Source organism: Loxodonta africana, chromosome 4 (assembly GCF_030014295.1).
Source record: "Loxodonta africana isolate mLoxAfr1 chromosome 4, mLoxAfr1.hap2, whole genome shotgun sequence".
NCBI classification, from domain to species: domain Eukaryota; kingdom Metazoa; phylum Chordata; class Mammalia; order Proboscidea; family Elephantidae; genus Loxodonta; species Loxodonta africana.
In genome coordinates this window covers 55,049,504-55,062,578 of record NC_087345.1, presented here as the reverse complement: position 1 = coordinate 55,062,578, position 13,075 = coordinate 55,049,504, and the positions used below count along the sequence as shown (strand labels likewise).

The following is a 13,075-nucleotide window of genomic DNA, read 5'->3' as shown; positions in this document are numbered from 1 at the left end:
GAATAAAGCTCTATCTTTGTTGTATTAATTTGATTAAACACACACTACAAGTGCTCCACCAAAGATTCAAAATCCAAAGTGTCTCTTATCTAGTTACAGATAGGTTAGACTGGTGGTTGAACCTTGAAAAATCTAGGTTGAAAATGATCTAGTATTAAAATGTAAATTTTGCATTTCAATGGAATATTACCTCTTCATATGGATTCCCAAACCTGTCTGTAGCTTAAAAAAAGGTTTAATTTAAAAAACAAAAATGTTTATGGAAATGAAGTCTTGTGCTACAAAGCAACTGTCTTCAAGAAACTCACTGTTATCATTATTTTTACCCACTTATTTTCATAAAAAACTAGTTCTCAGATTCTGCATACAGATAGCTTTATGTAAAATATATAAACATTTGTCCAAATTGGTACAGAAATTGCATAAATATGGCAAATTAAGATTGCATTTACAGCTGTGCATGTACAATGCTGTGCAAATTATCACAAAATTACAATTTTAAAAATTATTCAAAGCGGTATCCAAGCAATTAGTGAAAAAATACCCATGCATAATTTAAATATCAGTTTCAAAACAAAATTTAAAATGTCTTCAGTAAAAGTTCACACATTTAAAATAGTTTTATTCATTTTATTTGTATATGTCAAAATACATTTTTATTTTCAAAATAGTGGGTTTTGCAACTAGTTTCATGCAGAAACAAGGTCTGCTCAATACTACCAATAAAATCAATATAGCACAGTAGCTGTTCAGTTTTAGATACAAAGAATAAATAACCTAAGTACAAAACACTAAAATATTAGAAACATGTATTTAATCATTCTTCACAGGCATCCAAACTTCACAAATATAATTCTTAGCATGCCTAACTGTTGTGCAACCAAAACATGTTGCAGTCATTCAAACTGATCAATTATCTGTATATTTTACCTCTGCAATAAGACCATGGAAATTCTCTATATTCAGACCCACCATTCATACAATCCAAATAAAACCAAAAATAAAACTTCCACAACTATCCTTGTACCTTTAAAAATCAAGAATCCTGAGCTTGGTAGTAAGAGCATAACCTTATATCTTCATAAAACCAATCAGGAGAAAGAGGATTTAAAATCCTGCTTACCAAAACACCCTTACCCAACCCTCAAGTAATCTAATGTAGGCAGTAGAACACAATGACCTTTTAAAATGAAGGGGTACAAATTCACATTTAATACAGTATACAATACAATCAATAATACAATTAGCTACTTTAAGCTTTACAATGTACAATTTATTCAAATGGCTGAACTGTTCAGTGGTTTTTAAGGAGACAGTTATGTGCCAGAAAGATGTAATATTTTTTGCATGGTTTAATGAAAATATAAAAGCTATTTGTCCAAATAAAAGCCATCTTCACTATGTACTCGGTTTTGCTTTTTAAAAAGGCCACTGAAATGTATAAAATGGTCTGAACATGATGGTGGTATCAAAGTTGATGCCTCTTCACATGGCAATAACAGTGCATTTAACATTAACTCCCAGGTTAAATCTGCAAATGATTTCATAGCATTACTTTGGCTAGCACAACAGTTTTAGACAGCACTCAGATAAATACAGGTATGTGAAATGTGAACTAATTATCTTATGCAACTTTAATTACGGCTGAATACTATCAAATGAAAACTGGAAATAAAAGTAAAAGCACTTTACAGTAGAAATCTTTTGTAAAGGTAGGGCTCCATATAATGTATAACTTTTAAAGACTTTACATCACATTGTTCGCAAGTTTTGTTTTTAACACTATTATGGAGTAGCCTACTTTGCACTAACAGACGTGTGAAATAAGGAATAGTCAAGCATGCCATGTGGTGATCTAAAAATCAAAACAATACACTTATTTATATATACAGCATCACTCAGTACCTGCTAAAACGAATGTGAAGATTACAGAATCTAACGTCTTATACTACAATAATAATAATAAAAAAGTGACCAATGAAGGCAGAAAATAGGACTTAAAAGAATCTAATTTCAATTGACTTTAAAGCATTCATATAAGAAATAAATGCATATTGCACAAACAGTGAAAGCAAACGTTCCACCAAGCAATTCAGTTTCAGGTGGGAGACAACACAGCACTAGCCTAATACATTTATTTCAGAAGAGCAGGTGTTCTTTTCTGTAAATGAAAAAGTTGTGAAAACATAGAAATGTCTGCCACATGAAGAGTTAGAAGGAAAAAATACAAACCCAAGCTTAAGATGTAAAGCAAAAAAATTAAATATAGAAAAACTGGAAACCGTGGCACATCAAAAAATGTTGAATAACTGTCTTCTGTGAGAGCTGAAAGTTCTTGTTGACACAAAAGTATTTATGTACAACTAAGGCTTACTGGTTAAATATCTGAGGCATATCTGGCCTTGAACACTTTCCTTATATGCTGGAGCTGTAAACAAGTTTTCTCAGTCATTTTAAAAAAAAAAAATCTTCTCAGCAGCTGCATTAACATGAAACAATGGTCTTGATTTAAAAAAAAAAAAAAAAACCCAAAATTAAACAAAACAAAACAAAACCCTAGATAAGAGGGCATTTGGCAGGATATCCGAAAATGACAGTCTCCAAGGATTCTTCCCAGGTTTCCAGTGACTGCCATTTATGGTCCACTGGGTTACTAATATGTGCAATTCCATGACTTGCTGCTTTTTTATTTATTTGGAAAGTTTGCTTATAACTCTGATCAAGGCCCCATTTTCATCCTTTAGCCTCTGGTTGTCTGCCTTTAGATCTGGTAACATCTATGAGGGGAAAAATAGAAGAATCTTTTACTTCAATAAAAAGATAAAATATTACTATTAACAAACATTATATTTCACTACAAGATGCATGAATGAGATTTGTCAGTCATATATATTTCTAGGGGCTAAAACATGTATGAGGAAAAAAAATCAAACTTTGATATTGTGAAGCTAATTTAAAAAATAACTCAATGAAAGGTTGATTCTTTGAAAGTATCAATAAAAATTTACTAAATCACTTGATATTATGACTCACAAACACACTGTATTAGAACAGCCAAGAAAATGAAACCTGTGTTTGTTAGGATAGGCTTAGAGGGAGTTGCTATCAGTATCTAAACAAGGCTTTTTGCTTTATGTATGTCAGAGCTAAAACCACAATACTTAACTGTTTTTCCTATAACCACAAGTCTATTTAGAAACTTTTAAGGGGGTCAGAGTTGTTCTAAATTATTAAAATTTCTTAAGGGATTCATACAGTCCCAAAGTTTAAGTGCCTAGTACAACATCTGATATAAGATACCAAACTCAAACCAAACCCACTGCTGTCAAGTCGATTCTGACTCCTAGTGACCTCACAGTGTTTCCAAGACTGTAAATCTCTACAGAAGCGGACTGCTACATCTTTCTCCCATAGAGCTGCTGGTGGTTTTGAACTGCTGACCTTTTGGTTAGCAGTTGACTGTCTTAACTACTGGACCACCAGGGCTCCTTGATATAAGACAGGTGCTCATTAAATGGTAGCAAAGCAATTATTATTATTGGAATAGTAAAAAAATAATTTATAGGTTAGAGTAGTAAATCTGCAGTTATAAAATCATCCAAGCATTAAAAATACTGGTTAGTATTTGAATCAAATAGAAAAAGATACCCTCACATCTTCAGAACAATGGAACTCAATTTTTTTGTGGTTTTACAACAAATTGAGAAGATAGGAATGTTACAAGTTAACTGGACTTTTTACTAAGAATGTATTCTGCCTGGTTTGCTGGGAAATGATATAGCTTAAATTTTGGACATTAAAAAATTTTGTTCTATCTCATAGGGAAAAAGGGCATTAAAAAGTATTTAGGTATACTAGAACCAGTTTAATTTAGAGAAATGTAAATAGTTATTACCTGTTTTCTTAAAGATAATTTATTCTTCCTCTTAAGAATCCAGTTTCCAAAATATCTATTCCTCCCTTTAGCTTTCAAAATGTTCTAGATTATCTTCTAGCAAACTTCTACTTACAAAACTACCCTAGGCAAAATGTTTATTTAAGGAAGAGTTTAATTCTATTGAAACCAATCAATTCTTAAGTGTTGAGAATGTTTAATTATAAAATATAATAATCTGAAGTTTACATTAAGACTCTATAGGATTTTTTTTTTATTTATCTCTGTAATACAGAACTAAATATAAACTTAGATGGTTCCTACTGAAAATATTTTGAAAAATAGATAATACATGTTTAATTTTCAGCTTCAAAATATACTAACTGTATGTAAAAAATATATTGCACTGTTTATGTTCCATTTTCGTTCTAATAAAAAACTTTTAAATAATAGCCATAATTTTAAGCTCTAAAATATCTGTAGAGCCAAACAGGTATACAAGCTTTGCAAAAGTGCAGACAAGTCTTAATTCCTAAATCATTCCCTAACTTTACCGTAATTTATAAGTCTAACATTCTGAGAAGCCATGCATTATTAAATAGTTATATGGTAAGCTCCAGATACAATGGCATTAATTTGTCAAAGTGGGCTCAGACTCGGTTACTTCTACAAAAACACCCGCCTGGCTCTACCAAGAAGAAACGATGAAGCTGTAAATCATAGGTTCACAGAGTGCAGTTGTCCAGAGAACCCTGAGTGCTTAACTACCACTCTTGTTAAGGCCCTATTCTCAGTCAGCAGTTGCTCATTTAACTCTCTCAGAGTTTGAATTTGCTTTATTTGGTGCAGTTTCTACAGGAATCAGAACATAAAGAAATAAGAACAAAAGAAAGAAAATGGAAAACAGTACAATAAAAATAAAGAGAATCACAGGTAATGAATATAAGAAGAAAAAAAATAAAGTTTTAAAAGAATATTCCAAGAAATTTAGAAAAGTAAACAGTATATTCCTAAAATTCCATTTCAAACAAAACAGTACATAAGCAAATAATACCCAAAAGATTTGTTCCCAATCTTCAAAACCATCCAAAAAAAATAGTTTAATAATGAACCAAACAATTCTATAATAAAACATTTACATATTGAAGTTCAAATTCTATGGGCACAATTTCCTATGCATTAGTTCATTAATTCATAATGGAATAAAGAGGTTTTATACAAGACAATGTGGTAAGAGGTAATCATTTAATTATGCCTTTTTTTCTCTGCAAAGTGTTCCTTTCCACATTCAAAACAAACTATCTCCACAGGTAATAGAGGCCAATAATATATAGCTCTTCCTGTGTACTCCTCTAATGTCCTTTCTTTTCAGAGGAGAACACTTACCTTATATCGATCCCCCTATTTACTCTCCAAGAAACATAGGAAAAATATGTGGAAATATAAACAATAAAAAATAACTTTAAAATACTACTTAGCTTAGCAATTCTACCTAAGACAGGTTCTGCTAGTTTGCTGCTTTTTAAAAGAAAACATAGGAAATATATTTAGGATTTTGTAATAATTTTAAAACAGATCAACATCAAACGGACATTACTAATGCTAAAAGGAGAAAAGGGATAGAATGATTGGTAACAAAAATGAGACAAAAATCCCAAATCTTGTATCATCCCTATTGTCTAATTTCTTCTACATGTGAACTTCAAAAGTGCTACACAAATTATCAAAATGATTTGAGTTTCAAATCCTCTCCCAACTCACAGCTCACCTAAAATCAGAACTTAAGAAGCAGAAGATACAGATAATTTACAAATTAGGCAATCAACTTTGAGAACAATTAAGGTAAACATAGCATTATAGAATTTAAATTAATACACAGCACTCTCTCTTATAAACAGCACGGTTTACTTACTTTGAGCTCTTCTTCCATTTCAGATATTCTTCTTTCTAGAGCTCTTCGTTCCTAGTCAATACAAGGTACTAGTATTAATTATAAAATTATTACATTCTTAAATTTTCTTCTATATTGTGAAACTGTGATACTTTAGAATCATTGATCAAATCAGGAGCAGTACAGAAAAAAGATGTGATGCCAGTGACGTGTAAAGAGCTTTCCAAAATTTGAGAGAAATAAATTTGAAGATTTGTGTTTTTGTTACTTTCTATAAACTGTTTATTTAAAGGTTTCACTTTCTGATTCTACATAACATGTTCAAACTGTATTTTTACTTCACATAAAATTTAGGAATAAAGTAAATCAATACTCAAGACTGAAGAGTATATAGAAAAGGAAAAAAAAAACCTCACACAAAGATGCAATTACATTACAGTGACAGAAGCAGAAAAGCAGAGAAGCAAACGTGCCTAAAATATGTGTACTTTAAAATTTCAAAAGGATCTAAGAAATTCTCATCCCCTCCACCAATATTTACTAGTCGCATATATGCAATAAACTTTATAGCTTTGTATTTAAGTCGGTACTAGGTGTAGCATCAGTGCAGTGAAATTTAATGAAGAAGCAACTGCAACATTTATTTTAAACTATATATCTCCTCAAAGAGTGACAGGCAAAGGCAACATACAACAGATTATTGCAGCAGGTTCTACTGTTCCCCCTTAAGTAATAAGCAGTCTAAGGTGTTATGCAAAAAGTGCAGCAGTAATTCATGTGACGTAAAACTTTGGTTAGGTCATACCGCCCAGAAGATACTGACTCTTGCCGGTCACCTTTCAGATATAAACCATTTAAATTTAGTTTAATCACACTGAAACTATTTTTAAGACATTTCTTTCCCAGATTAATAATTAATATTGATATTTAGTAAAATAGTTCATTCACTGTAAATGTTAATATTTTTAGGGTACGTGATTTTAAAATAGATAAAATCCTACTCAGTCTCTTAAGTACCATGTTATTCTAATATTGGCATGCTTAAACATTATTACATATACAAAGATGTCATTTTCTATACATACCCTTTCCTTTCTCCTCGTTAATAATATAGCCATGACAAATTCACATAAATCATTGCATTTCTCAAAATACTAGCATAGATAGTATCATATTTGATACTTTTAACTTTGTGAGGTTTCAGAAATAGCTTATTTCCTGACTGACAAATAACCCCTACTAGCCTCATTTTATTAGGTTTCTTCAAGATTTTTAACCACGTAGTGGTAAAGTAAGGCAAGAATATTACACCAAATTGACCAATATCCTATTGGCTCAATGACATCTATTTGACAACTGTAAAACTGCAGGTAGTTTCTGATGTTTGGCCAATTCATTAACATTAAAAAAATATATGTTTAAAATACATGTACATTGCTTAGCCCAGTGCCTGCCTGGTACACAGACAGTGCTGGAAAAAAATCAGCATTTTTATTAATGGTTTTATTAATAATACCATTATTATCATCTTAAATTAAAAGTACATTACTACATTGTGATTTATCTGCACCTGACAGGCAGATAAAGTGAAAATTGGGTGAAAATGTCAGAATATGAACAAGTGTGTGTATACATTTAGAAAAAAGAGAAGGGCAGATACTACTAGGGTTGATTTTAATTCTTTTGCTATAAGAAAAAATATTCTTGAAAAGATGTGAGCACTTGTGTCTCAAAAATAAATATTCTGATTAAGTATATTCTATACTATCGATGTCTTTCATTTCAACCATTAGTATGACTTTATTTCTAATTTTGTTATTTCCGAATATTATGGAGATAAAATTCAACAAGTTATATTGCGAAAAGATACAACAAGCAACATTAAACTCAATAAAATAATAAGTGATTCTAAAATTTTAGCAATTAATAGCTATAGTGATAATTTTTAATGGCCCAGAATACTAATTTTAAAAACATGCTGAAATAATAATAAAGCTGGTAGCTATTGCAAGGTAGAATTTAGTAGATGATATAGGCATTAACAGACTGTAATTATTTTTATACTGCATTTTTAAAAATAATTTCTCCTTTTTTTAGTAAAAAAAACAAATTGGTTATTTTAAAAATGCAAAGGGAGAAAAAGGTTTTTATATCAACTAAAAAACCCAATGCCGTAGAGTCGATTCCAACTCATAGTGAGTCCATAGGATTTCAAAGGCTATAATCTCTAAGGAAGCAGACTGCCCCATCTTCCTCCCATCAAGTGGCTGATGGTTCAAACTGCCAATCGTTTGGGTTAGCAGCTGAGCTCTTAACCACTGTGCTACCAGAGCTCCTTCCACAAAACAATTAAAGGGGGAAAATGACTATTTACTCAATAAGATAAACACTTACCCTTTTTTCCATTTCCAATAGTGACCTATCAGCAAATCTTTCTTGTCTCTGTAATATAATAAATTATAAAAGGGATATAAGTGCAATAAAGAATAAAGATGGGGGGCAGCGTAACACAGTAACTCCCCTTTAATGTGCATTAAAAGAAATCACACGTAAAAGTATTTGAAACAGCAAATGTTTTATATATATATATACACACATATGTATGTATACATATACATATTCTACCACAATTAAAGAAAATCAAATGCTACTTAAAAAAATCACACTATTCAGATGGAGTAGTTAACACACAAGTATGAGTAAAGAAAAGAGAAAAGAGGATTTGTGTTGAAATAACAGTGAAAGAAAGGATGTTTAGAAATAGAATGGTCTCCACAGCTCTCATCTTATGGTTTGTATATTACTTTCTTCAGGTCTTTACATAGTTTTGCTGGGGTTAGCGGTGAGTGAGAGCTGTGGAACAAAAACAGAAACATCCTAGGTTTTCCTTACATACTAAGCTCTGGCCTCTTTTCCTACACCACCAGCAGGAGTGGCTAATCTGAATGGTCAGACTGCAGAACCTTGATTAGAATGTGTTTATTACCAGACTGACTAACTTTCCATCTATGCATCCAGACCAATAAACTGGTCTTTTTGCCCTGTCCCACAGCTATCTTAATTCTGCTCAATTCTCTATGGTTTTCTTTTCTAATCACCCATGTTCCAGAACTGGTAAGAGGGCTTGTTTCTATTTTCACTTGTAAAAAGACCTAGCTATATAGCTTTTCTTCTTGTATGACCTCAGAGCCCTCATTTTTTCTCCTGCTTGCTGTACCGTGAAAGCAGCTCAAAGTTGATAAGGCCATGAGATTTTGGTTTAGCTTTAGTGACATGGGAAAGCCTCTGGAGTTTTAAGCTACACTGTTGTACTCTCTACCAGAGAGCTCTGCATCTGGGTGTTTGGCACAGGCCCAGTTTAAAACAAGTGGTATTTTACTTCTTATTTACCCTGACCTTTGTACCTAGATCTCCTTAGGATTCCTGGCCAATCTGCCAAATATGAATTCATCAAATAGCTCATTCTGTAACAGCCAATTTACTGAATAACCAGTTTTACCAATTCACCAAAAACTGCTTTTGACAACTTCAACAAGCATGCTCCTTTGTGGCTACTGACCACAGAGGACACTTAAAAAAATATTTCACCATTAACTAACCAAAATTTCAGTGTTAAATATGGTAATTTTTTTGGCTTATGATTGCCTTTTTCCCCCCAAGTATTTCTTTATATACTAATTTTCTCTTTTGCATTCATTTTTTGATTCTTCTTTCACAATTTCTTTTTATGGTTAGTCTATATTAAAATTAAAAAAACAATCATGCACAGGTATCTTTACTTCTTTGTTATTTTAAATGGCTTTATGCTTTTGTATTTACTTTCTTGGGAAAAATAAAAGTTGATGTATCCCAATTGCTTCTTGTTAAAAATCAAATTCTGAATTTGAAATATGATGGCACTGATTCAGCCAATTCTGGTTTCTTTTACAATTTAAATGTATATTTTAACTGCTAGAAATATAAAACAAAGACCGTCCTATGCCATTTGAGAATCTATAAATGAATCCTAAAAAGGTTTAAAAGGCTGAAAAATTTGTAAATGACATTCAAAAGCACCTGAAAGAAATCAGAAATAGCTAAAACAATGCTATCACATATGAATTAATACAATTTTATATGTGGGTATTTTTCAATATAGAACATTTTAGCATTTTTAATATTCATTTGCCAATTTCCTACGTAGAAAATCAAACTCAGTTAATATTTTCCGAGTTATTAATATTTTTGTTAAACATTCCAGTTAATGCTGTTAAAATCACAATCAGTAAATCTGGTGAACTGGTCATTCGACAAAGTGGTTATTCAGAGAACTGTTTTCTGGTGAACTTGTCTATTTCCCTTCTTGGAAACTACATATGGAGAAGGGTGGCTGGGCTAGGGCAGGATTCAGAGATTCTGGGATTCATTGACTAAATACTATCAAATAGACCCAAGCCTCAAGATTAATTCCTGGGAGTATGATAATTCTCCATTGGAAAAATTCCATGCAACTATCAAAACTGCCACCACTAACACATATTCCTGAATAGCTATGTATAAGCAGTCACTATTTAAAAAAAGAAAAAAGGATTCGCAGTAGACTTAAATACATAGTAGAAATACTCTGAAGTTGAACAAAAAGTTTAATGTTCATCAGTTTTACTTTTCTGTGTATCTCTAAAAGTTTTAAATAGCATTTACATAGTTTTTCTAAGATATCCACTAGAATTTTGGCACAGTTTCTACTGCTTTGTAACATAATAGTCGTTAACAAATGGACAGCTAAGTACAAATTCAACATATAGAACGGATTTAAAAAACCACGGCGGGGAAAAAGTATAAAAGAATGGCCAAAAGAAGTATGCAGAGTCCCATTCACAGAACTGGAGATGCCATTTTAGACCAGTGCTTTCAAGCTGGACTCTTAAGACTAAAAAAAAAAAAATCAAATCTTAAGACCAGTGCTACGGAAATGTATTTATGTTAGAAAGCCCCACGTTAAAACTAAACAATTTTTTTTTTTAATTGTAGGATCCCTCAGAGTCTTTAAAATATAAACAGACCCTGTAAAATCTCCCAGATGTAAAATATGTAGCATTTCCCAAGTTTCTTTGATCACAAAGCTTTTTCGGGGACGGTAGGTAGGGGAAGAAAGGAGGGAACATGCCTATTATCTATCTCCCAGAATTGGTGTTCCATGAAAAAAGAGCTTGGGAAACAAATGTTCTACACATCCTAGATCATATGCACATGGTCATGAGTTTTGCTTGGGTATCCTAATTTTATTGTCTAAAATTGCCTCTTATAGGCTATTATATAGGTAGAGGAAAGAACATTAAGATGAAAGGTGTTGTGATTAAAATTATCTTCCTCCAGTACTGGTATAGCAAATAACAATATCTGAATAAACAAAATATTCATAATAAATAGAAATTATTATGAAGAAATTTTTGACTATAAGTAGATTCTGTATAGATGTTATTAATGCCTTGCTATATTTGGTATGTTGGAAATAAGCATTTAAACAAATCCTTCATGTACTACAACATAGGTTTTAAAAAGCTTAAAAATATCCTGACTTTCACTATAAGGCTGGCTATATTTTTGTATTTTTAAGTACTACAGAAAAAAATTAATGAGATTATCAGTAAGCTGCATTACCTACGAATAAGCTATTATCAGTAACTAAACTTATGGTTAGACCTAATATTAGAGAAAATGCCAGTGAAATTTTTAAAACAAGATAAGCGAGATCCATTACCTTTAGAGTAACAAAGAAAAAAAAAGGTACAAACCTGGGTGGCCTTTTCCAATTGCAATTTAAGATCTGTTAGTTCCATGTTTGTGTCATGCAGCTGTGCCTTTAGCTTTTCATTTTCAGCCAGGATTTGTTCATAAAGCTATAAAAATTAGAGTAGAATAAGAAATTACTTTTCTGTTAACATTTTATGGGAGACCTTGGGTGATGTAAACAATTAAGCGTTTGACTACTAGCCAATAGGTTGGTGGTTCAAAACCACCGGGGGTGCTTTGGAAGACAGGCCTAGTGATCTGCTTCTGGAAGGTCACTGGCTGGAAACCAGATGGAGTAGTTCTACTCTGCACAAATGGGGTCACCATGAGTCGGAATCAACTTGATGGCAACTATCTAAAACATTTTAAAGAAGTTTCCCGTTGACATTTTGCAACATTAAGACAGAAAGACTAATATAACAGACGAGTTATTAAAACCAACTGCTGTAGAACTGATTCCAACCGAAGTGACCCCTGTGTGTCAGAGAAGAGCTGCACTCCATATGGTATTCAATGGCTGATTATTTGGAAACAGATCACTAGGCTTTTCTTTCAAGGAGCCCTGGTGGTGTAGTGGTTAAGAGCTCAGGCTGCTAAGCAGAAGGTCGGCAGTTTAAATCCACCAGCTGGTCCTTGGAAACCCTACGGGGCAGTTCTACTCTGTCCTATAGGGTTGCTATGAGTTGGAATCGCCTCAATGGCAATGGGTTTGGTTTTTTGCTTGGTTTTCTACCGAGGTGCCTCTGGGTAGTCTTGATCCTTCAACCTTTTGGTTAGTAGTTGAGTGCATTAACCATCTGCATCACCTAGGGACTCCATGGATATTAAAGGACACATTAAAAGTATTTTTTTAATGCTTTGTGATTTCAAGCAGAAGCTGTTGATCATGCAGGTATGTCCCACACAACCTCTTAAAATATAGCTACAACTTTTTAAAAATTATAAAGAAAAATCTGACTTTCCAGGGTATCTTAAAACAACAACAACAACAAAAAGATTACCTGATAAAAGGGGAGCACATACCTGCACAACAACTATCGGCTGGAGCTGAGGAGCCATTATGATCTTTATATGGCATCAGTGAGCTTTTCTGCTCATCACCCCCTCTTGTATACCCAAAACTGAGTTAAAGTATCAGTTGCATTTATTATTAAGCTTGTATTGCTTATAGTAAAGTTATGAAAGGAATGTGAAATATTTCAGGTCCAGGATCAAACTAAAGACTTTCTCCTTTCCCAGTTTTCCTTCTCCCCCTCTTTAATAACATTTAAATCTCAACTTCTTTTTTCCTCATTGGTGCAATCATCTGTCATCTAGACTTTTCTAATAACCAAATTATTTTCCCTGACTTCCCTTTATTTTAAACAAAGAAGAGTTAACTTTTCAAAATGAAAATCTCGCAGTTTTCATATGCCAACCACTCCATTACCCCATCACAATTAAAAAACCCTTGAACGGCCATCGTTCTTAGCATATTCTTAAAATGGTCTGTAAGGTTATGCATGGCCTGGTCCCAGTCTACATATTCAGCTGCAATC

At 32.5% G+C, this 13,075-nt stretch overlaps 1 protein-coding gene across 8 annotated transcripts in view; it reads right to left on the bottom strand.

The window, feature by feature from the left end:
* Positions 1 to 616: 616 nt before the first annotated feature.
* The window catches only part of PPP1R12A (protein phosphatase 1 regulatory subunit 12A), a 172,925-nt gene continuing 160,466 nt past the window's right edge, over positions 617 to 13,075 (bottom strand). For all 8 annotated transcript variants that reach the window (XM_023559159.2, XM_023559180.2, XM_023559167.2 and 5 more), the window contains 4 exons: positions 11,540 to 11,644; positions 8,160 to 8,207; positions 5,787 to 5,837; positions 617 to 2,777 (listed from right to left, as the gene is read on the bottom strand). In XM_023559159.2, the coding sequence (XP_023414927.2) occupies positions 2,691 to 2,777; positions 5,787 to 5,837; positions 8,160 to 8,207; positions 11,540 to 11,644 (291 nt within the window). In that variant the 3' untranslated portion in view covers positions 617 to 2,690. The remainder of the gene's footprint in view (positions 2,778 to 5,786; positions 5,838 to 8,159; positions 8,208 to 11,539; positions 11,645 to 13,075) is intronic.